This window comes from Camelina sativa, chromosome 5 (genome assembly GCF_030686135.1).
Source record: "Camelina sativa cultivar CO46 ecotype springtype chromosome 5, ASM3068613v1".
Classification (NCBI taxonomy): Eukaryota; Viridiplantae; Streptophyta; class Magnoliopsida; order Brassicales; family Brassicaceae; genus Camelina; species Camelina sativa.
This window is the reverse complement of record NC_141884.1, coordinates 34,089,016-34,112,864: the sequence shown is the minus strand read 5'-3', so window position 1 is coordinate 34,112,864 and position 23,849 is coordinate 34,089,016. Positions and strand designations below refer to the sequence as shown.

Sequence of the window (23,849 nt, the reverse complement as noted above, 5' to 3'; positions counted from 1 at the left end):
TGTTGGTGGGCGGGTTTAAGTTCCATGTTATGTTTGATTCTGGAGCTTCTCATAGCTTCATTACTCCGGAGTGTGCAGAGAGTGCGGGAATCAGAGGGGATCCCGGGGAGCGTACAGGACTTGTCAGAGTTGCGGGAGGCAAGTTCCTGAGAGTTATTGGACGAGCTAGAGGGGTTGATATTCAGATCACAGGAGAGTCGTGGCCAGCGGATTTGCTTATCAGTCCAGTGGAGTTGTATGATGTTATTCTCGGGATGGATTGGTTGCATCGGCATATGGTGCATTTGGATTGCCATCAGGGTAGAGTGGAGTTTGAGCGTCCAGGAGGGAAGTTGGTGTTTAAGGGTATTAGACCGACTTCAGGGAGTCTCGTGATCTCGGCCATTCAGGCTAGGAAGATGATCGAGAAGGGCTGTGAGGCCTATTTGGTGACTATATCTATGCCAGAGTCAGTGGGGAAGTCTACGGTTAGCGGTATTCCGGTAGTGGAGGAGTTTGAGGATGTGTTTTAGTCGGATCCTTTAACCATTGAACTGGAACCGGGGACGACACCGTTTTCCAAGGCTCCTTACAGAATGGCTCCAGCAGAGATGGCAGAGCTGAAGAAGCAGCTAGAGGATTTGTTGAGTAAGGGTTTCATCTGTTCTAGTGTATCACCGTGGAGAGCGCCAGTGTTTTTTGTCAAGAAGAAGGATGGGAGTTTCAGGTTGTGCATTGATTATCGGGGTTTGAACCGGGTCACTGTGAAGAACAAGTTTCCTCTTCCTAGGATCGATGAGTTGTTGGATCAGTTGAGGGGTGCTACTTGGTTCTCTAAGGTGGATCTGGCGCCGGGTTATCATCAGATACCGATAGATGAGGCAGATGTGAGGAAGACTGCTTTCAGGACGAGGTACGGGCATTATGAGTTTGTGGTGATGCCTTTCAGGTTGACTAACGCGCCAGCGGCGTTTATGAGATTGATGAACAGCGTGTTTTGGGAGTTTCTGGACGTGTCTGTCATCATTTTTATCGATGATATCCTGGTTTATTCTAAGAGTCCTGAGGAGCATACAGTTCATTTGAGGGCAATTCTGGAGAAGCTACGGGAGCAGAAGTTGTTTGCAAAGTTGAGCAAGTGTAGTTTCTGGCAGCGGGAGATGGGTTTTCTGGGTCACATTGTTTCTGCAGAGGGGGTTTCTTTAGATCCGGAGAAGATTCAGGCTATCAGGGATTGGCCTAGACCGTAGAATGCCATAGAGATCAGGAGTTTCCTTGGGTTGGCAGGTTACTACAGGAGATTTGTGCAAGGTTTTGCAAGTAGAGCACGCCCTATGACTAAGTTGACAGGGAAGGATGTTCCTTTTGTTTGGTCACAGGAGTGTGAGGAGGGTTTTGAAAGCCTTAAGGAGATGTTGACTATTACGCTAGTGTTGGCTTTGCCTGAGCAGGAAGAACCCTATGTGGTTTATACTGATGCATCTAGGGTTGGTTTGGGGTGTGTGTTGATGCATCATGGGAAGGTGATTGCCTATGCTTCGCGGCAGTTGCGGAAGAATGAGGGCAACTATCCTACTCATGATTTGGAGATGGCTGCTGTAGTTTTTGCCCTGAAGATTTGGAGATCTTATCTTTATGGTGCAAAGGTACAGGTGTTTACAGATCATAAGAGCTTGAAGTATATATTCACTCAGCCTGAGCTGAATTTGAGACAGAGGCGGTGGATGGACCTTGTGGCGGATTATGGTTTGGAGATAGCATATCACCCCGGTAAGGCTAACACGGTTGCAGACGCTCTGAGTCGGAAGAGGGTAGCTTCGGCTCAGGAGCAAGAGATGGAGTCTCTGGTAGGAGAGATCAGTACTTTGAGCTTGTGTGCTGTTTCACAGGAACCGTTGGATTTGGAAGCAGTTGATTGAGCAGATCTTCTGAGTAGGGTGCGGTTGGCTCAGGAGAAGGATTTGGGGCTGGTGAATGTCTCTAAGGATGTGGATTCAGAGTATCAGGTCTCAGATAATGGTACTATCTTGGTGCACGGTCGGGTTTGTGTGCCCAAGAATGAGGAGTTGAGACAGGAGATTCTGAGAGAGGCTCATAAGAGCAGGTTTTCTATTCATCCAGGAGAGACTAAGATGTACCGTGATCTCAAGAGGTACTATCACTGGGTCGGGATGAAGAAGGATGTTCTAGGGACTCGATTGGATGTTGTCTGGCATTGTTAGGTTGCTAGAGTTGAGTCATTAGAAACATTGTTAGGTTGCTGGTTTCATGTTTTCTGGTGATTGGTTATTGGATTATTGGTTATCTTGTTATTGAATATTGCTTATGCTATAGTATTGGTTTTATTATAGGATATTATTGGATATTGTTATTGGTATTGTTATTCCGCTGTTGATTGTGAATGTGGTTAGGTGGCTAGTGGATATGGGACCACTAGTTGTAGTTTATTTATGTATATTATTATTTATTATTAATTATTAAAAAAGGTCAGTCCTTTCAATAATTCACAAGCTTTGTCTGTTATCTTCAATGCCCTAACAATGACTCAGTTCAACAGAGTACAAGGATGTGTGTTAGCAAAAGAGGCATGGGATATCCTTCAACTTACTTACGAAGGAACACGCAATGTTAAGCGAACGAGACATGACAATCTGGCCTCAAATTTTGAGAACCTATCCATGGGGGAAAGTGAGTCAGTTGTTAGTCGTCTGAGTGCTATTGCACAAGAAGCTATCGTACTAGGAAAACGTTACAAAGACAAGAAATTAGTGAGGAGATTTCTCATGAGTTTGCTAGACAAGTTTCAGCCGCAGAGGTCTGCTATTGATGTCTCATTAAATTCAGATGAGCTTAAGTTTGATCAGGTGGTTGGGATGATGCAGGCGTATGAGCTGCAAATGAAAAAGAAAGAACAGACAACTGAAAGGTCATTTGCTTTGAAAGCTGTTGAGACTCAGAAGGTTGCAGAGTCACAAATTGCTACAGATGAAGAAAAAGTAAGGCTGCTAGTTCGAAAATTCTTTCGAAAAATGGAACAAAGTCAGCAAAGAGGAGCATCATCATTTTCTAGACCGGACTCAGAGAAGGACTACAAAAAAGGTGATAAGCAAGAGCGACAATGTATTGAGTATGAAGGTTTCAGACATCTTAGGGCGAAATGTCCTAACATAAACACAGGGGATCACTACAATGTTATGGTTGCAAGGGTTACAGAAAAACCAAATATGAGTGTCCTACAAGAGAGAATAAACCCAAGTCGTTTGTAATCAGGAGTGATAGTGAGTCAGATGATGAAGAATCAGACGGTGAAATACTAAATAATTTTGTTGCTCTACTAGGTGTTATCAAAGAAGATGAAGAAAAAGATGATCTTGAAGCAACAAAGGAAGTAAAACAGACTGCTAGTCTGAATCATCAGACGATGAAGCAGATTTGTCTGCTGAAGATCAAGTCGCCTTACTCATCAGAAGTTTGATCCAAAAGAATCAATTCTCTGATCTTGTAGCTGAAAAAGAAACTCTTCTAATGAAGATTTTAGTACTAACAACAGAGCTCGAAGATGAAAGAACTAAGTCTCTAGGACTTGAGAAGCAATTGGAAGATCAGCTGAAGAACATCAAGATGCTAAGTAAAGGAATAAAGGATCTTGACACAATTCTGAGCAATGGAAGATCGTGGGGTCTTGGCAATCAAGAAAGAGGCTGAGTCTACTAAGTTTTTCAAAAGCACAACATCAGAGGACAGAGCTGCTCAAATAAAAAGACAGTCATAAAGGAAACAAGCACTTGTGATCTCTAGGGCTAACAATAGGATGATCAAAGGTGTATATCCTCGAAACTGGTCTCAATCATCATACAAAGCTTGGTATGGTGTCACCCCTCATAACCAATCACATGCTGCATATGGTTCAGCCGGTAACCCTCATTCATCACAATATGCTTATGGGCCTGTATTCAATGTACAACGTACTAGGAAAACCGGATGTTGGTACTGCGGTAATATTAATCACTACAAGGCTCAGTGTTATGGCTATCTCAACCAAGTGTCTAGGCTCATCCAGCATGAGATGTATCATACTGACATAAGACAGGCCAATCGTGTGTATATCAAGAAGGATAACTTTTACTGCAATGTGGCGTATACTAATGAGAAGTATAGTCCTGAACAGAAGAAATGGTACTTCGACAGTGGTTGCTCAAGACACATGTCTGGTGCTCAGATGAATCTATCTGATTTTGATGATGTCACAGCAGAAATAATTACTTTTAGAGATGAAGCGAAAGGTAAGGTCAGAGGTAAAGGTGTTACTGGTGGGGAAACAGAGCCTAGTCAGAAAGATGTATTTCTTGTTGATGGGTTGATGGCTAATCTCATCAGTGTCAGCCAGCTGTGTGATGAAGGTATGCATGTTACATTCACTAAACGTGATTGCAATGCAGTGGATCGATAAGGGTTTGTAAGACTTGAACAAAAATTATCTGGTAATAATTTCTAGATGTGGAAGGCAACAAGTCAATGTCTACATGTGTATACGGAAATGGACACAAAACTGTTGCACCAGAAGTTAGGGCACCTGCATGTTCGCACAATGCTTAAATTGGCTCATCCGGATGTTTTTCGAGGAATACCAAAGCTAAAGGTTGATCCTCACTTTGTGTGTGGACCATGCAACAAAGGGAAACAAGTTAAGATTTCACAAAATCTTGTTTCAGATGTTTGAATGAGTCATGCATTGCAGTCGGTCCATATGGATCTGATGGGTCCCATTTTTTTCAAAGTCTGACTGGAAAGCGCTTCATCTTTGTTATGGAGGATGACTATACTCGCTACACATAGGTAAGGTTTCTTCGAGAGAATTCTGATATGCTTGAATGTTTCAGGATACTTGCACTACAGATCGAGGGTGAGAAATTGGTCATCAAGACAATTCGCACTGATCACGGAGATGAATTACAAAATGATTTGTTTGACCAGCTCTATGCAACTCAGGGCATTGTTCATTAGTTCTCGGCCCCATGGACACCTGAGCAGAATGGTGTTGTTGAATGTAAGAACATAACTTTGCAGGAGATGGCTCCAGCAATGCTACATGGCAACCAGATCTCACAACATTTTTTGGATGAAGCTGTCAACACAACGTGCTATGTCATCAATCGAGTGTATGTTCATCCTGGCATGACTAAGACACCTTATGAAATGTGAAAAGGAAAAACCCCTTTAGTTGGTTATTTTCATGTCTTTGGATGCGTCTGCTACATTCTGAACGACAAAGATCACTTGGGAAAGTTTGATTCAAAGAGTGACGAAGGTCTGTTTATGGGATATTCTGGGAACAATACAATGTTTTGTGTTTACAACAAGCGCACAAGAACTGTTTAAGAAACTGTTAATGTAGTTTTTTTTTGTTTTTATAAAAACTATTTTATTAACTAGGCCTTCATCCCTAACGGGCTTGAGGCCTGGGAAACAAATCGACAATAGTTACAAAATGGAAAACAAACTTTTCAGGCAAACTGAAATAGAAAGCAAAGTTGAAATCGGAAGAGTAAAAACGTACCTAATCGATAATGTATCTACGAGTATATAGGAGTTTGTCCTAGCCACCCTCTCTCTGGCACAACCACCGAGGCATCCTCTCCCTGCGGCGTAAAGTCCGATCAGCGTCGCTGGGTCATCGTTTATTCATCTCTGTTGCTCCCTTGTTCTCTTTAGTCTGTTTAGTCCTCGTTTGGCTTCATCGGAGACCCCTTGAGATTCCAGATCTCATCTCCGACCATGCCCCAGATTCAACCCCCTCCCTCTCCTCCACATCCGGTGTCTCTCCTCGGTGAGCTTGCTCCATCGAGATCCCAGCCACCTGTCTCTGTCTCTGAGAGCTATGATTGCCCCATTATCCTCGGTTTCTATCTTTCTTACCGTCTTATCTCGCTGTCAACCGCAACATCTCACTGCTCCTTGGATTTTGATCCCCTCACCAAGGCGTTTACTTGGCTGCAGTTGGACGGGAGCTCTGTTTTGAATCCGGAAACGACGAAGATTTTGGTAAAGCAACCTTTATCCTCGACATCCTCCTTTGCTCTCTTATTATCCCTTTGGCCTAGGTTTATTTCTCGCTCTTATCTTGGAACCCTGGAAGTTAGTTTCCTTTGGATAAACTATGATTCACATCTGTCTTGGATTTCCCTTAGACCCAAGTATAACTTCATACCAAGCTGAAGTAGTTTAGTATCAATTTACCCTGCTTGGTCAAGTTGAGTATCCCTCGGTAGCAGAACAATTAATGCACCTAATTGTCTTGAAATAATTCTTGTGTCAAGGCCAGTTGTTTGGTTTGGTTTGGAGGATTGTTTGGCTGCTCTCTATTAGTATTCCTGAACCGCTAGCCGGACTTATGTTATTGCCTGCATCCCTTGCACCTTAACCTACCTATCACCAACAATTCGACTACCTTAGTGTCAAAGTGTAACTAGGTCTGGTCTGCATTCCACTCTTCCCCATTCTGGTCAACAGCTACTTAGCTTAAGGCTTCCATTAGTTCGAAGACTGCTAGTGAATCTTAAGTCGTTTTTGTTGGTAGATTGGCTTAAGAGTCCTCTAAAAACCAGGTTACCAGCAACACTTAGGGTTGAACTTTTGTAAGGAGATATTTTGATGAAAATTGGCATTATGATCCCAACACCACGGGGTGAGGATTACCTCTGTTTTATCTGCCTCCTCCCCCTACCTTGCCTATTGATTATGCTCTCCAATCTGCAATTCATCAACTTCTTGAAGTCCACTCAGTCCAGCCTGAAGATTCGTGGCATTATGACCTCTACTCAAAGAAGTACAAGTTATCGCAATCTCTTCAAGCACCTATACCCTATCCTCAGAACCGCCACCAATCTAGCAGTGACCGGTTTCCTGAGCATTCTAAACCTTGCTCGAACCCCTGACAAAGCTCTACCTAGAGTAGTCCTTCCCACCCCGATGAGAACGCCAGCTTTGTCCGTCCTTTTGCCTCCCAATCTTCGAATGAAGAAAGTGGCCACCTTCCTTTCCATTGGCTTTCTCTTGGAAGTAGCTCTGATATGTCTTGATCTCACAGGTTCCCAAAAGCCATCTAGCTTGTGGTCCATAGCTCTCAAGCCCCTAATATCATGTGCGTCTATCTCTCTTTGTTGCTTTGTTGTGTTAAAGTCTGGGGTTTATCCTCCTATGTTGTCTTTTAAGCTACTCATAACTCTCTAATTTACATGTTTTAAACATCTTTTTTTGTCCATATTTTGCATTGTTTATACTCTTACCTTAGCATTTTCAGGTCATTAACTGTAGGAATTTGCATTTAGGCCTTTTAAAGTGTTGCATTATTGCATTTGCATACTTTGGATGAAAACAGGTGCTTTAGAGCCTAAAATGGGGCGAAAAAAAGACAAATCCGAGCATGTACCCGAAGGAGCTATCAAGCTGGAAGAACAGTCCGAACCCCAACCCGATCAAGGAGTATCCGAGAGAAGGAAGAACAACCCAAGGAGTAACCCGACCTCATCCTCGTGCAACCCATCGAGCAGACCCTCGGGCAGGACCGGGAAGCTAGGTCAAAGGGGTTTCCATATATAAACCCACTCTCTTCTTCCTCACGCCCTAGCACGCCGTAGACACTCAAACCAGAGAGCGAGAGCTTCTGAGAGAGATCTTGAGCGACTCAAACACTTTTTTACTTTTATTAGGATTTATTTCACTTCTTTATGCTACCTTTTTAGATTTCGACTCTGTACTATTTTATTTCTCTATTATTTTCAATACAATGCAATTTTCGTTTGTCTATGCTTCTATGTTTTCTGCAATGAATTCCGAGTAATGAAGTAAAGTTTCTAGGGATGGGATAGACGATTTTGTGTTCTTGATCGGTTAGGATATCTTAGCTTGATTGTTTATGTTTTATAAATTCCTTTCTAGATTGGTGTTCTTAATGCTATCAATAAACCGAGAGGGTGAGATTAGATCTAAGGTGTTTTACCATCGAGAGGTGTAGGTGAAATGTTTGAATCAATCAATGCTAGAGATTTACTCACTTAGCCTAAGAGATTAGATGTGTAAGGAGTTTATTGACAATAATGAATTGGTTTGTATTGCCTGCTTGGTCATGTTTCTCCAACGAGATTTGGGTAGGGAAGTGATCTAGGTTGATTGTTTCTATCACGAGAGTGTTTTAACAAGACTTTAGAGATTCATTGTCTAAGGAATATTTGCTTGAGGCATGTAGGACATCCATACTGGTCAGGAACACTTAGGAGTCGATTACCCCATCCTTAGAAGCTTTCACATTTTAATTGTTTGCATTTTTATTCTATACTCGATCCCTTACCCGAACAGATACACAATCACCTGATTCGAGTATGCCTTTGATCTGTTCATACTTCCTCTGCTTACTCGATCACCCCACCCGATCCTGTACTCGAAAGCTTGCATCGAGTGCTTAGGTCGTGTGGTTTCTTGTTTATATTATTTCTTTTATTATTCTAGGATTGTTAGATAAAACCCCTATTATTGCTTGGCTTGACTTGCTTGCTTCTGATTGCATCCTATCTGCTAACATAACAACCATTTGGATTGTTAACCCTTTGTACTACAACTGCATAGGGAATTGATACCCTGGGTGAAAATCCTGTTATCAATTTGGCGCCGTTGCCATTTGGTTGAATTTAATTGCTACGTTTAGGATTTCAGAACTAGTTAGATCAAGTTCTATTATACACTTTGGTTCAATACTGACTTGTTTACTTTCATGTTTTTTTGTTTTGCATTTCAGGTACAACCCGAGCACCCACCCGACCCGTTACTCGATCCCCTGGTTCGGATTGACCTTAGTGTACCCAGGTCACTTGTTTGTGCATGCAAACACGATCCAAGGATAGCCAACACTTGTGTCCTTTCATCGACAACATCGACAGACCAAGGTTACTCCGACAACAACAAGTTCAGCAACCACAACCACCAACAATTGAGGAGACAATGAACAATCAGAATGGTCCACCAGCTCCTCAAGAGAGGACCAACATAGGAGCAGGAGATGCCCCATCTACTCACACTCAAAGACATGACATTGTGCCACTTGCTGTTCAGAACAACAACTTTGAGATAAAGAGTAGTCTCATCCAGATGATACAAAGCAACAAGTTTCATGGTTTGCCAATGAAGGACCCATTGGACCATCTGGATGAGTTTGATAGGCTCTGTAGCCCCACCAAGATAAATGGAGTTAGTGAGGATGGATTCAAACTCCGGCTTTTCCCATTCTCTTTGAGAGACAAAGCACACATCTGGGAGAAATCACTCCCCAAGGAGTCCATCACCACTTGGGAAGCGTGCAAGAAGGTGTTTCTAGCCAAATTCTTTTCCAACTCCAGAACCGCAAGGCTGCACTACCAGATGCCCTCATCATGGCTTCAACAATGCTTCATTACTAAGTACACTATACAGAGGAGTAGTCCCTAAGATACGGATGTTGCTGGACACCGCAAGCAATGGCAACTTCCTCAATGTTGATGAAGATTGGGATCTAGTGGAGAACTTGGCTCAATCTGATGGGCATTACAATGAAGAATACGATCGCAATGTACGATCTACTGGAGATGAAGATGCCAAGTACAAGAGGGACATGAAAGCCCTCAATGACAAGCTAGATAAGCTCCTCAACCAGCAGCAGCATGTTCATGCAATCTCAGAGGAAGAGCAGTTTTTGCAACAAGATGGGGAGAATGCTCAGCTAGAGGATGTGAACTACATCAACAACCAAGGAGGTTACAACAAATGGTACAACAACTACAAGCCGAATCCGATTCTGTCTTACCGTAACCCGAATGTTGCCAACTCTACCCATCAACAGTTCAAGGGAACCAGGTCCAGCAAAAGCCTTTTGTCCAATACAATCAAGGCTATGCTCCTAAGCAGCAGTACTCTGGCAATTACCACCAACCCATTGCACCACCTGGATTCCAACAACAACAAGGCCCACAGAACCAATCACAAGAAGCTGACCTACGCGGCTTAATTCAGCAGATGATTCAAAATCAGGCATCAGCTGCTATGGACAATGCAAAACAGTTTGCGGAGATTAGTAACAAGATCAATTCTCGATATAATGACTTGACTGCAGAGTATGATTCACTCAACACTAAGCTGAGGTACCTAGAGGGCCACCACAACAACCAACCACCTCCAAAGATCAACCAGCTTCCATGTAAAGCTGTTGAGAACCCAAAGGATTATGCCACTGTCCAAGCCATCTTCCTTGATGATGATTATGAGGACTACCTCACTGAGGACAGTGATGTTCAAGATGGGGAGGACATGGATCATTATGGGATGAATGAGTCCTAGTACTACATATCCGAGTATGAACCCGAGCCTTCACCCGAGGAGACTGATCGAGTTGATGATCGAGCAATAGTTCGAGAATCACAAATCAAAGAACCACCCAAGGCAGAACCCGATGACTCACCCGATGGTGATCGGATGATACATCGAGTAGATGTTCAGATGACAGATCACCCTCAACTGCCTGTAGCAGCAGAAGGGGAACTAGAAGAAATTTTCAATGCTGCTCTTGACATCCAATTAGAAGCGCTTGCAGAGCGTATGGCCAAGCGAAAAGCTCCACCTCCTAAGCTCTTGCCACCACACGAACTTCAAGAGGAAATCACCAAGGAAGCAGCTCAACTGGAGATTGAGGTTAAGGAAGCTGTCAAGGAAATTGGGAATGCAATATTGAGGAGTCGAGTGTTCTTAGATCCTGAGCTGCGAATCGAGGAGAAATTGGAGGATCCCGGCTCTTTTACTCTGACGTGTTCAATAGGTCTTAGGATTTTCAACAATTGCTTGTGCGATATGGGAGCTTCAGTCAGCATCATGCCACTGTCAGTTGCCAACAAGATGGGTTTCAGCAGTTTTAAACCGAGTAGTCTGTATTTGGTTCTAGCTGATAGAACAATCAGACATCCGATTGGTATCCTGGAAAATTTGCCTCTCAGGATTGGAAGAGTGGAAGTTCCTACTGATTTTATGATCCTTGATATGGATAAGGAGCCGGACGATCCACTGATCCTAGGGAGACTATTCTTGGCAACAGTAGGAGCAGTGATCGATGTGAAACAAGGCAAGATCAGAATTGAGCATGGGGAGCATTTCAAGATGGAGTTTGGCATCAAGAAAGGAATTAAAAGGCCAACTATTGTTGGTCAAGTTTTTTCCACCAAGACAAAGCAAAGAAGAGTCAAGCATCTTAAAGAAGTCAACACTACATTTGCTGTGGAACCAAGACAAGACCAGGAAGATTGGTTGAGCCAGTCTATTCCAGTGGAGAGGATTCCAGAACTTCTCCCTCCTAATCCCATGCTTAAAGAGCATGAAGAGTCAAGCTTAGTGACTTAAAACAAACTCACTTGGGAGGAAGTCCTAAAAGTATCCTTTATTTTATTTTAATTTATTTTATTTTGTTTTCTATTTTTGCATATTTACATTTATAAAAAAAAGGAGAAAAAGTGAAAAAGGAAATTTTGGGGAACCCGAGGCTTTACCCGAATCCATACCCGACGCGCCTGATCGTGTTCCTACTCGGGTGGCGAGTGGAGTCCGAATTCCACAAACCCTAGCCCACTCTCGAAGAAGCCCAAGAAGCCAACCCTCTCTCTTTAAGGAGCCTAACCCTCACAACTCCATAAGTTCTCTCTAAACCCTAAAACTCTTTGTCTTCTTATCTCTTCTCTCTCAAACTCGAGTGTTCTAAGATTTTCGGGAACTAACCCTATTGATCTCGAGTTTAGCTTTTCTTTCTTTTTAAAGATTTTATCAATGGCACCAAAGATGAAGACCTACCAAAAGAAGGGGAGCAGATCAACCTCCGCTGCTGCTAGAACCGGAGGTGATGCCGTCGATCCTCACGAATCCCAAGGAAGAGGAGACGTTCCGCATTCCCAACCGTTGGCTGGACGTTTCGCATCTCCAACCGGATGCTCAACCCGATCCGGTGCTCGAGCAACCGATCGTGCAGACCTCCGACTTCGCTCACCAAGCCCGATGGCGAGTGCTGTTTGCCGATCTCCTCGACGTATGGACCTGTCTACATCCGAGAGAACTGTTACTGATCCTATGGAGATCGATTCTGATGCCGGTGGAGGAAAACTAGAGGAGATCCAAACCTCGCGGTTAAGGAGCAGAGCTGTGGTTGCAAGAGGGAAGAGACAAGCCTCTGAAAGGGCTGAGAAGGTGGCCGAGAGAGCAGCTGAGGAAGAAGATCGAGACACAGAGGAGGAGAGCCGTGACCTAGAGGAGGAGCAGAGAGAACGCACACGCGAGGCTTCGTGGAGGCTGAAGCAGAAAGAGGTGGAGACTCCGGCCAAGCTCTTCAAGGTCTTCTGCATGATGAAATTTGTTGGTACCCGCTACCCTCACCGAGAAACGATGAAGCAGTTGGGCATCGCTAGAGATGTCGAGTTCCTGTTCGACATGTGCCACCTGGGCCAGATGATGCGAGCCAACCTCCAGGCTTATGAGGAGGAGACGGTTCCCTTCCTCTCATCGCTGTGGTTACATTATTTCGAAGACCACCCGACCCTACTACCCGATCGGGTTCATCACATTCCCCGTGCGAAACAAGGAGTACCGGCTTACCTTCAAAGAGATGGACAAGTTATATGGTTTCAAGGCTGGGAGTGGAGAAGGCATGGAGGTGAGCAAGGAGGAGATTAAGTCCCTATGGCTGATAATAGGCGACAAGCTCCCTTACAAGTCTACAAGCTTCAAGTCTGCTCAAATAAGGAGCCATGTTTTGAGGTATTTTCCACAAGTCCCTAGCTTACACCTTGTTCGCTAGAAAGGAGACTGGGAATGTGAATGACCATGAGCTCCAGCTGCTAGACATTGCCTTGTGTGGAGTGTTAGACAATGCTAGGGATGGTACACCGCTAGTTGGAGATGCTGCAGACACTAGTATGTTCTTTGTGATACTCGATCAGTTCCTTTACCTCAAGTCATGGGCAATGAAAACTGAGAGAAGAGAGGGAGCTGGAGAGATCTCCATAGGAGGACTGGTTACACCAATTTTGGTGGCTTGCGATGTGCCTTTGAAGGGAGTGGTACATGACCCGAGATGGCTGGACATAGAGTACCTAACACTGGCGAGATTCTTGGCCTATAAGAGGCCAAACAACATGTTGCTCTTCAAGTTTGTCCATCCAGCTGCCGGAGCCACCCAACTGATCCTGCCTAAAGTCGTGTGCACCAAAATCCGGCTAGGAGACAACATAGACTTCACACCACCTTTGGAGGAGCTGTACAACCCGGAAGAGGATTCCGAGGCAGAAGAGAGAGAGCCGACTGGGTAAGGACAGGGAGACAACTCAGACGATTACGATTTTGAGGAGTATGTTTGCTCTCAAAAGCAACCAGTTGGGGTGAAGGAAGCTCACAAGAGGATCGGATGGCTGAAGAGGATGAACATGTTCCTAGCTAGGAAAGTGAAGAACCTTACCGGATCAGTGAAGGTAATGGCAGGTCAGATAAAGGAGCCGCAAGACAAGGCAAGCTGTGCCTCAGCTCCCACCTCGGCATATGCACCAACATGGATGGGGAGGAGCGGACCGCTAGGAGGAATACAGGATTGACACCTCCAGAGCCTCACAGAGCATCATCTTACGAGCCCCAACCAGAGGAGGGTGTCACCAGACCCAACAGATCGCAGAGAAGCCACTCAGATGCCTATCTGACGCCTAACCCGATGGGGTACACGATGCCTTATCCGATGCACCCATCGAACACACATTCGGGTGAGTACTCGGGACCATTCTCACCGACATATCAGATGTCGTATCCAATGTCGATGCACCCTGCGAGTGGCTATACGGGTGATCATTCTGGACCTCTTCCGCCATACCCATCATACTACCCAATGCCCTATCCGATGAGCTTTGCGATGCCATACCTGATCAACCCCTCGGATGCTGGTTTGAGCATGTCGACCGTGCATATAACCGAGCTCTCTAATGAGCGAATCCCGGCACCTGCTGAAGCCAGTGACGATCCTGGCTACACGTTGGCGAGCATGGAGGCTACTACAACCTCCTTCTTCACCAACCCATGAGGTACTACATTCATCCAACATTTGTAAATAACATTGCATTTAGTTTTATTTCATTTTGTGTGATTCTTGGATTTTTTTTCAGACTTTTATTTACACAGGGACTGTGTAATTTAAGTTTGAAGAAGGGTCCTAGAATGTATTTAACATTGTGTTTTTTTATTTATTTTCTTATTTCAAATTTTTGCATGCTAGTTTTAATCATTTGAGTCTGCATCTATTTGCATATAAAAAATCCAAAAAAGTTGAAAAATCTTAAAAAAAAAAAAAAGAAGAGTGTTCATGTAGTTGCATTTACATATTAGGATTGAGTCTAGTTTGCTTCATATAGGATTGTTGCATATGCATTTTAGGGGACAATGATTAAAACCACCTTGTTTAAAGTTAAACCTTAGGATTGAAGTTATAGCCCTTATACACAGTTCATTGTTGCTAGATCAATCTTTGGAAAAAATGAAAAATCTTTGTTTAGAACCTTGTGTCTTTTGAATGCTTCCTCCACTTTCTTGAACATTGAATCATCTCTATATTATTGGACTTAACCTAAACTTAAATTGTCTTGCTTATGGAATTTGATTACTTGCTCATGGTAACTCTAAACTCGGGTTAGCACTCCATTTTTGCCAATCTTTTCGTTTAACCCGATCTGTTTTTCCCTACCCTTGAACCCGAACCTTTCTTTCAAACCTTGTTGTGAATTGTTGAGTGAGGCCTTTTCATTGTGCTATAGGTTGTGAAACCTTGAGAGTATTGAGAACGACAAAGAACTGGCTCTTGATTTAGCTAAGTTAGTATCATTTGGACTAGCTAATAGAATCGGTTCTGAAAGATAGGTGGTTAGCATGTTTATTTTGGGTTGGGTTGAGATTTCAAAAAAAAAAAAAGTCCCTAAAGTTAGAATCAAGTAGCTATTAAAAAAAAAAAGATTTTGCTATAGTCTGCTAGAAAGAAAGAAAGAAAGAAAAAATATATACATATTAGGAGTTTAACAAAGAAAAAAAAAAGAAAAAAAAGGAGCTAGATGTTTAAAGTTTAAACCTTAGGGATTATAAAAGAAAAAAGAGTTAAAATTAAGGTTGTGGGTAGTTTCATTATAGGGGATTTGAATAAAAAAAAAAGAGAGAGATGAATGAGAAAAAGGTAGATTATCAAGAGTTAAGCTTTCTATGCTCGAATTGTTCTCAATCTTAGATAGTTTTCACAACTGTCTAGCATTCCTTCTTTTGAGAGAAAACCACCTAAAGAGTTTGTTTGAAACCACCTTACCAAAAAAAAAAAACCTTATCCTTGAAACCGATTGAGCTTGATTCACCTTCCATCTGCAAGAATTCGCCAAACACTTAAATGAATGTAAAAGAGATGTTCTTTGGAATTGCAAGCCTTTACTTTTAGTTGGAGGTTGAACTAGATCGATACATGGTAACAAGCATAGAAATAAATTTGTAATTATGTTGATTGATCTTAGCACCATTAAACTATCTTTAAGGACTATAGCTTGAATCCTTCGCTTAGCACAAAAAGGTTATGAGTCGCCGTTTTTAAAACTCATCCTCCTACTTCCTTGCTAGCGGACTAGTAAGATTTAAGTTTGGGGGTCTGATAACTCTCTAATTTACATGTTTTAAGCATCTTTTTTGTCCATATTTTGCGTTGTTTATACCCTTACCTTAGCATTTTTAGGTCATTAACTGTAGGAATTTGCATTTAGGGTGTTTCATTATTGCATTTGCATACTTTGGATGAAAACAGGTGCTTTAGAGCCTAAAACGGGGAGAAAAAGGACAAATCCGAGCATGTACCCAAAGGAGCTCTCGAGCTGGAAGAACAGTCCGAACCCCAACCCGATCGAGGAGGATCCGAGAGAAGGAAGAACAACCCGAGGAGTAACCCGACCTCATCCTCGTGCAACCCATCGAGCAGACCCTCGGGCAGGACTGGGAAGCTAGGTCAAAGGGGTTTCCATATATAAACCCCCCCTCTTCTTCCTCTCGCCCTTGCACGCCGCAGACACTCAAACCAGAGAGCGAAAGCTTCTAAGAGAGATCTTGAGCGACTCATAAACACTTTTCCACTTTTGTTAGGATTTATTTTACTTCTTTTTGCTACCTTTTTAGATTTCGACTCTGTACTCTTCTATTTCTCTATTATTTTCAATACAATGCAATTTTCGTTTGTCTATGCTTCTATGTTTTCTGCAATGAATTCCGAGTAGTGAAGTAAAGTTTCTAGGGATGGGGTAGACGATTTTGTGTTCTTGATCGGTTAGGATGTCTTAGCTTAATTGTTTATATTTTATAAATTCCTCTCTAGATTGGTGTTCTTAATGTTATCAATAAACCAAGAGGGTGAGATTAGATCTAAGGTATTTTACCATCAAGAGGTGTAGATGAAATACTTGAATCAATCAATGCTAGAGATTTACTCACTTAGCCTAAGAGATTAGATGTGTAAGGAGTTTATTGACAATAATGAATCGGTTTATATTACCTGCTTGGTCATGTTTCTCCAACGAGAGTTGGGTAGGGAAGTGATCAAGGTTGATTGTTTCTATCACGAGAGTGTTTAACAAGATTTTAGAGATTCATTGTCTAAGAAATATTTGCTTGAGGCATGTACGACATCCATACTGGTCAGGAACACTTAGGAGTCGATTACCCCATCCTTAGAAGCTTTCGCATTTTAATTGTTTTGCATTTTTATTCTTTACTCGATCCCTTACCCGAACAGGTACACGATCACCTGCTTCGAGTATGCCTTCGAGCTGTTCATACTTCCTCTGCTTACTTGATCACCCCACCCGATCGTGTACTCGAATGCTTGCATCGAGTGCTTAGGTCGTGTGGTTTCTTGTTTATATTCTTTCTTTTATTATTGTAAGATTGTTAGATAAAACCCCTTTTATTGCTTGGCTTGACTTGCTTGCTTCTGATTGCATCCTATCTGCTAGCATACAACCATTTGGATTGATAACCCTTTGTACTACAACTCCATAGGGAATTGATACTCTGGGTGAAAATCCTGTTATCAACTACCCTACTCCTTCTGTATGTTACTCTTTCAGTTATGAATGATAACATATGTTTGTCCAAAAAAAAAAGCAGAGGAAAAGAGCCAGATCTACTAGTTCCAGCAAATAAAAGGCCGACAGCTTTGTGACTACGTATATGGGATCTTTGACTCGAGTATTCAGATCCAGTCTCTAAACCATCACCATCAACAAATTTAACTTGCCAAAATCCCTCCGGAATAGATCAACTCTCCCACACTCTACCACCCAATGAATGCTGAATCTCCTTTCTTGCAAATCGACATACTCAGCTCCAAGCCCTTTCTCTCCGAAGCCGTGAAACGGAAAGAATTCCTGAGGTAAATCAAACTTCAGATCTGGTCCAGTGGAAACAAAAACACGGTGACTAGAGAAAGGAAGAGGCTCAACAACCTCTCAAAAGCCAGAACCCCTGTTAGCCATCTAAGATCCTACGAAGAATCTACCGTTAACCAATAAAACACTCACCAGAAAATCGACCAATCCGCAAGCGTCTTCCGCTGCTGCTTCAGCCTCCAACCAGATGATTGAGCCGTGAAAAACTTCACTGCATCTCCAACGGCGTCTTCAAACCAGAAGGAACAAGTACCAAAGCCTTTCATCTGCCGAGAAAGGGCCACAACAGCCGCAACGCCTGCCGAAAAATACCACACCGCTCCGATGACAAAGAAGAAAGCTTACCTCACGCGACTTGAAAACCAAACTCACGATGATGATATGGCCAAAAACGAAAAAGAGGATCTAGATCTGAAGGAGAAACTTAGGAGAGAGAAGAGAGCATTTTTGCTATAGGAACAATTGTCATTGAAAACTTAGTTCTATGTGTAACCGATTATACAAAAAAGTAGGAAAATTAGGTAAAAACATGTAATTAGTTTGCGTAATGATAGCTAAATTTTCACAACTAATTGATCGCTAAAAACAAATCACAAATATGTAAACAATTTTCTATCGCATTGGCTTGTTTGAGTCAATCTTGTAAGCTGTTGTCAAAAAAAAAAAATCACAAAATTAGTGGAATATCACTAATTTCCAGTATACAAATCTGATACAGATCTGATTACTATTGATTACGCAATGCAATTAATATATTTCTGTTGAGAAACCACTATATAATGGTGTATGAGACAAGAGAAAACAAAGAGTTGTAGAAGAGAAGTGTTGTGAACTATGACTACAAAACACTTATAAGGTTTATGTTTTGTAACACTTTGTAAAGAGAACAAAAAACTAATAAAGAGAGAGAGAGAGGGAGAGAGGAGCCACGAGAGAGAGAGAGAGAGAGATTTTGAGAAGCTTTTGATCAAAGAACTTATGTGTCTTACACTCTTACACAACACCTCTTATTTATAGTATACTACAAAACACATGAGTCACTACCTATTAGTTGTGGTAATGACAAGTGGAAGTTGGTGTAATATTACAAAAACAAGTGTCCCAACATGTGTCTTGTGATGGATTAATCACAATTCTATTTCATAATACTCCCCCTTGATTATCCATCACCATTGACGAGTTACGTACTACCTCATTAAAAACTTTGTCACGGAAAAACCCATTGGGATAAAAACCATGACAAGGGAAAAAGAGTATAGTAACGTAATCTCCCCCTCGCAAAGATATGTATGATCCTTCTTCATAAATCTCGTAGATGACGCATTCCAATACTGTGAATATGCTTTCTGAATGTAGTAGTCGGAAGCGCCTTTGTGAATAGGTCTGCTGCATTGTCACTTGAGCGGATATGTTGGATATCAACTTCCTTCTTTTGCTCGAGTTCTTGAGTGTAGGAGAAAAATCTTGGAGGTATATGCTTTATTCTATCGCTCTTGATGTAACCTTCTTTGATTTGGGCGACACAAGCAGCATTGTCTTCGAATAATGTTGTTGGCTCTTTCTTGGTGATTATTCCACTTGATTCTTGTATGTGGTTAGTCATTGATCCGAGTCATACACATTCCCTCGATGCTTCATGAAGAGCAATTATTTCTGCATGATTTGAGGAAGTGGCGACCAAAGTCTGTTTCTGTGAGCGCCATGAGATTGCAGTTCCTCCAATTGTGAAAACATATCCAGTTTGGGATCGGGATTTATGTGGATCTGATAAATATCCTGCATCTGCAAAACCAACAAGACCAACTGAAGAGTTTCTAGGATAGAATAATCCCAAGTCAATCGTACCTTGAAGATAACGGAGAATATGTTTTATCCCATTCCAATGCCTGCGCGTAGGGGATGAATTGTATCTTGCAAGTAGATTGGTAGCAAATGCAATATCTGGTCTAGTGCAATTTGCAAGATACATGAGTCCACCGATAGCACTCATATAAGATACTTCGGGACCAAGTATTTTCTCGTTATTTTCACAAGGTCTGAATGGATCACTATCGACATTCAGAGATCTATTGACCATTGGAGTACTCAAAGGAGTCGCTTTGTCCATATTAAAGCGCTTTAAAATCTTTTTCATATAATTTGATTGATGCACAAATATTCCATCTTGGAAATGCTCTATTTGAAGCCCGAGACAGAATTTAGTCTTTCCATGATCTTTCATTTCAAACTCTTCCTTCAAATGAGTTCTCGCATCATCAATCTCCTTTTGAGTTCAAATTATATTCAGATCATCAACATATACAGCAATGATCACAAATCCCGATGGAGATTTCTTTATGAAGACGCATGGGCATATTTCATTATTAACATACCCTTTCTTCAATAGATATTCGCTTAAGCGATTATACCACATGCGCCCAGATTGTTTTAATCCGTAAAGTGATCGCTGTAATTTGATCGCACAAATTTCATTAGACTTAAAGTCTAATGCCTCAGGAATCTTAAATCCTTATGGAATTTTCATGTATATATCATTATCCAATGATCCATATAAATATGCTGTCACTACATCCATAAGGTACATTTCTAAATTTGTAGAAGCCGTTAGACTCATTAAGTACCTGAATGTAATTGCATCCATGACTGGAGAATATGTTTCTTCATAATCAACTCCAGGTCTTTGAGAAAAACCTTGTGCAACAAGTCGGGCTTTATATCTTGTGATTTCATCTTTCTCATTTCTTTTTCGCACAAATACCCACTTGCAACCAACAGGTTTTACATCTTTAGATGCAGTGACAAGAGGTCCAAAGACATTTCTTTTATTGAGGGAGAACAACTCAAGTTGCATAGCCTTTTTCCATTTCTCCCAGTCAGGCCTATGTTGGCATTCTGATACGGACCTTGGATCTGGATCATCTTTTTCATGATCGATCTCTTTAGATACAGAAAAAGAGAATATTCCATTATCATCATCGATTTCATCTCTATACCATAACATTCCATTTTAGGCATAGTTAATAGAAACCTCATATTTTTCTGTATCATCCTGAGGACTTTTCTCTTTATTTGGTTCTTCCTGAACCTTTTCATCTCCCATTTTCTTTTTCTTTCGGGGATTTTTATCTTTAGAGCCCATTGGCCTCCCCCTTTTCAATTGAACCTTAGGTTCATTAGCTTTGCTTCCATCAAGTTCCTCTCTAGGAATTTCAACTCTTGATGGTGCATTTGCAGCGGGATATATGACTTTGTCACTCTTTTTGTATCTATGAACGTATCTGGTAATTGATTTGCCAAACTTTGTAACTGTACAATTTTTTGAACTTCCAGTTCACGTTGATTTGTAGGGGGATCAAGATATATCAAAGATGGTGTATACCATGTAATATCTTTTGGTACTTGTTTAATTCCTCCCCCTAACGCTGGAAATTCATCTTCATTAAAATAGCAATCGGCAAAACGTGCCGCAAACATATCACCAGTTTGCGGTTCAAGATATCGAATTATACTCGGTGATGCATAACCGACATATATGCCCAATCTCCTTTGTGGTCCCATTTTTGTTCTTTGCGGTGGGGCTATAGGAACATAAACCGCACATCCAAAAATACGGAGATAGGATATGTTTGGCTCTTGGCCATATGCTAATTGTAAAGGAGAATATTTATTGTATGCGCTTGGTCGTATTTGGACCAATGCCGCAACATGCAATATAGCATGACCCCATATAGAAATTGGGATTTTTGTTCTCAATATTAACGGTCTAGCAATGAGTTGTAGCCGTTTAATCAAAGATTCAGCCATGCCATTTTGTGTATGAACATGAGGAACCGGATGCTCCACATCGATTCCTATTGACATACAATAGTCATTGAAAGCTTGTGAAGTGAATTCACCGGCGTTATCAAGCATGACTTTCTTTATGGCATAATAAGGGAATTGAACTTTCAACCTGATTATTTGGGCAATGAATTTTGCGAAGGCCGTGTTTCTTGTTGTCAATAGACACACATTTGACCATCTACTAGATGCGTCAATCATTACCATAAAATAATGAAACGGTCCGCATGAAGGGTGAATAGGTCCACATATATCACCATGTATTCTCTCTAAGAAATAATGGTGATTCATTCCCAATTTTGGCTGGCGATGGCCGAATTATGAGTTTTCCTTGAGAACATGCATCACATGAAAACTCATCAGATCTAAAAATCTTTTCGTTCTTCAATGGATGACCATTGGAATTTTGCACAATTTTTCGCATCATGATTGAACCAAGATGTCCAAGTCTTTCATGCCATATCTTAAATGTACTAGTAAACTTAGAGTTTACTGTAACATAAGATGCAAAATTATTTATTTTTGTGCAATACAATCCAGAAGATAACATTGGTAATTCTTCCAATATATGTTTCTCCTCAGATGTTATGCAAAGATATTCAATGCCATTCTTATTCAGAGTCTCTATATGATATCCATTTCTTCGGATATCTCTGAAACTAATCAAGTTTCTATGAGACTTGGGGCAATATAATGCATCAATTTCAAATTTTGTTCCCCTTGGCATTGAAAAACTGGCTTTTCCAGAGCCTATAATAATCTTTGCATTACCACATATAGTGCTCACACTTCTAGCGGAGTCTTTTATTTTGAGAGAGGAGAAATATTTTTTCTCTTTAAGTATTGAGTGCGTTGTAGCACTGTCTGCTAGACACATATCTCCATCCTCAATCTCAAAATTTGACATTTTCTGAGATAAAATATTTATAAAATAAACATTAATAAAATAACATAAAATCTTACAAAAAAGCTTATCATATATTACAATAAAACTATTATCCAAAAAGACATTTTATAAACATAAAGTACATATAAAACTATGACAAAGCATATCATGGCATATAGGCCTTATTCGCATGATTTTCCGTTTTCATTATCAACGAGAAAATCTGCTATATCAAGATGGGATTCATCGTTTAGGCCATGGTAAGAAGGTCCAGCTTCATCAGAGATGAGGTTGGTCTCAACATTCCTTTCTTTTGCCTGTTGAGATGCTTGATAAAGTTCGGCCAAATGTTTTGGAATACGACAGGTATGATACCAATGTCCTTTCATGCCACATCTGTAACAAGTACTTTCATCTTGTTTCTTTATAACGCGACCAACATTATTGATTTGAAGATGCTTGTTGGTTTTTCTTGCGTTGAAGTCATTAGGAGAGAAACCTCTTCCTCTTTCTTGTCCACGACCTTCTCCACGACCTCCTCCACGACCATGACCACGGCCTTGACTGCGTCCGCGTCCACGTCCTCGTCCTTGCGAATTATTATAGCTGGATGTAGCAACATTCACTTCTGAAAGTGGAGCTGATCCAGTTGGACGGGTTTGATGGTTTATCATCCCGAGCTCATTATTTTGTTCAACAACATGCAAAATTTGCCTTAATTCAGAATATCGAGTATACCCTCTTTCTCGATATTGTTGCTGTAGGAGTACATTTGAAGGATGGAAAGTTTGGAATGGTTTCTCGATCATATCATAATCGGAAACTTCTTCTCCGCAGAGAGCCATCCTTGAAGTGATTCCGAACAAAGCGGAATTGTACTCACTTACACTTTTGTAATCCTGAAACCTCAGGTTTAGCCATTCATGTTTGGCTTTTGGTAAGATCACATACTTTTGGTGATCAAACCTATCCTTGAGCGCGATCCAAAGATCTGCAGGATTTTCTCTCGTGATGTATTCATTTTTTAAACCGTCGTGGAGATGGTGACGCAAGAACAGCATGGTTCTTGCTTTTTCCTCTTCTAACCCCGTTTATGACGGATCAAAAGTTTTGAGAAGCCCATTCTCTTTCAGATAGAATTTTACATCTAGTGCCCATGTCATATAATTTTTCCCAGAGACATCAAGGGCGGCGAATTCGAGCTTTGCCAAGTTTGACATGATTACTATATAAATAATAAGACAATTTGTTAAATATAAAATTTTATGAAACAGTTTTGTAAAATCTTGATTTTAGCAATAAATATAGACTATACAACAAAATTATAAGCTATATAATATATTTATAAATTGAAACAATCAATTTAGGAGGCATAGCCTTCCATATAATTCAAATATATAGATCTGAACATATGATCAAGGAGGCAGAGCCTACCATAATGATCAAGAATGTAGATCTAAATGATCAAGGAGGCAGAGCCTCAAATTGATGATGTATCACAAATCTCTTATGCTCAAACTTGTAACGGATCGAGAGTCGTTCGTGCTGATAACGTGTTGAGAAACCACTATATAATATTGTATGAGACAAAAAAAACAAAGAGTAGTAGAAGAGAAGTGTTGTGAACTATGACTACAAAACACTTA

At 41.3% G+C, this 23,849-nt stretch overlaps 1 protein-coding gene across 1 annotated transcript; it reads right to left on the bottom strand.

Annotated features, from left to right (window-relative positions):
- Positions 1 to 22,385: 22,385 nt before the first annotated feature.
- Positions 22,386 to 23,264, bottom strand: LOC147944719 (uncharacterized). Its single transcript, XM_087512697.1, has one exon. It carries the CDS (start codon positions 23,262 to 23,264, stop codon positions 22,386 to 22,388), a length of 879 nt encoding a protein of 292 aa, XP_087368823.1.
- Between the last annotated feature and the right edge of the window lie 585 nt (positions 23,265 to 23,849).

What these genes read in the sequence shown, in the direction of transcription:
- LOC147944719 (XM_087512697.1), bottom strand. Translation starts at nt 23,264, where the DNA reads ATGCTGTTCTTGCGTCACCATCTCCACGACGGTTTAAAAAATGAATAC.